Here is a 1,984-nt window from a genome sequence, read left to right on the forward strand (position 1 = left end):
CAGGAAATAAACCTTTGGACGGTCTCATAAAGCCTGTGTATATATATTTTTATATAGCATATAATGCATGACAGCGGTCGCTGAGCATGCAGCCAATATTGCATCAGACCAAAAGCTTAGTGCTCCAACGCATAATTGTCGACCTCCGTGGAACCATTCGGAGCCCACGTCTGACACCAGCGTCCATGTAATTAAAACAATTGATAGATGATAGCCCACAGCCGGGAGTATGGTGTTCTATAAGAACACCTCATCGATCAGATCCTCGCTAGGACCTAGGAGTAACCCAAGGGAGGAGTGTAGTGTTACTTTCTTTAATTCCCTCATGGCCATGCTTCCCTCTCTCCCCAGCAGCCTCCTTCCACGCAAGGCACAAGAAGAGGAAGAGGAAGAGGAAGAGGAAGAGGAGGAGGATCAAACCCCCAGACCTCCTCAAGACTGCAGCGACTTCATCTCTACCCTGCCGAAAGGGGGTTGGGGACCGATCCGCACCCGAAAATACCAAGGGTTTTGGGTCCCTGAGATCTTTCTCCCTAGCGTAATGGCCATCCAGAAAAACTTCAAGGCTCGCCCCGACGACCTCTTCGTCGTGAGTTACCCAAAGTCCGGAACCACCTGGCTTAAAGCTCTCACCTTTGCCACCATGACCAGAACCCAGTATCCTCTAGCTCACCACCCTCTTCTTAGCTTCAACCCTCACGACTGTGTCTTGTACGTGGAGCAATACTTCCACGAAGGCCTGATTTCCAAGATGGAAGCCTTGCCCTCCCCGAGAATCCTCGCCATCCACATGCCTTACTCACTGTTGCCGGACTCGATGACGAGCTCCAGCTGCCGGTTCGTATACATCTGCCGTGACCCGAAGGACACACTGGTCTCCATGTGGCACTTCAGAGAGAAGTCGAGGCCGAAGACCGTGGAGCCTACTCCGTTCGCCGAAGCCTTCGAGGCGTTCTGTGAGGGGACCAGCCCCGTTGGGCCGATGTGGGACCATGCTTTGGAGTACTGGAGGGCGAGCTTGAGGAGCCCTGAGAGGGTCTTGTTCTTGAAGTATGAGGAGATGATGGATGAGCCGGTGGGGAACGCGAGGAGGTTGGCGGAGTTCCTGAGCTGCCCCTTCACCGAAGAGGAAGAGAAGGGAGGGGTGGTGGAGGACATTGTAGAGCTTTGTAGCTTTGAGAAACTGAAGAGCTTGGAAGCAAACAAGATGGGAACCCAAGGAGGTCCTGGCTTCGTTGTGACGAATGATTCTTTCTTCAGGAAAGGAGGTGGGGGAGATTGGAAGAATCATATGAGTCCGGAGATGGCTCGAAGGCTGGACGCCATCACGCAGCATAAGCTGTTCGAGTCCGGTCTGACTCTCGAGAGTGTGGGCGTAGAAGCAGCCTCCGGCGACGATGCCTCAGCTCATGGCCAGTAATTTGTGCTGCTTTTCGCTGTTCTCTTCCGCTTTTAGATGTTCAAATGGTGCTTGCAACCATCTTTGCAGCTGCAGTGAAACTTTGTCTAGATTGAAATAAGATCTAAAGATGAGAGTTTAGATCCCGATGTAAATGTTTCATTATCTCAATGAAACGGGAGGGATATGCCCTCTTTTCGTTATCTACTGGTGTTTAGACAGACCGAGGAGACCATCAAGTCAACGCTTCAACCCAAACTTCCAAACTTTCTCCACCCAACCCTGTCTTGGACTACTAATAAACCCTCGCTGACGCTTCTATGGCTCATTGTATAAAGTAAAGTGCTTGCTGAAACCCAATTGATTCTTGTTGAGCGATTTCTTCATCCTTTTTGCTGCAGATAAATAGAGGTCATGGATTCTTGTAGGGGCATGATCCTCCAAACTCTTCGCATTGAAGAGAGGTCATCAACAAGCTAATTCAGAAAAACAATGAGATCCAAGTCTGCAAAGCCACGAAGAAGTGTTTGACAAATTGGGTTTTATGTCATCAAACGCAGGAATTAGTGGATCACTTGTTCTCTT

At 49.8% G+C, this 1,984-nt stretch overlaps 1 protein-coding gene across 1 annotated transcript; it reads left to right on the plus strand.

Annotated features, from left to right (window-relative positions):
* The first annotated feature begins 226 nt into the window (after positions 1–226).
* Positions 227–1,984, plus strand: LOC120106035 (flavonol sulfotransferase-like). Its single transcript, XM_039118876.1, has one exon. The coding sequence runs from the start codon at positions 230–232 to the stop codon at positions 1,418–1,420; it is 1,191 nt and encodes a 396-aa protein (XP_038974804.1). The 5' UTR covers positions 227–229; the 3' UTR covers positions 1,421–1,984.

The sequence above is a fragment of the Phoenix dactylifera genome, unplaced genomic scaffold (assembly GCF_009389715.1).
Source record: "Phoenix dactylifera cultivar Barhee BC4 unplaced genomic scaffold, palm_55x_up_171113_PBpolish2nd_filt_p 000437F, whole genome shotgun sequence".
In the NCBI taxonomy this organism is placed as follows: Eukaryota; Viridiplantae; Streptophyta; class Magnoliopsida; order Arecales; family Arecaceae; genus Phoenix; species Phoenix dactylifera.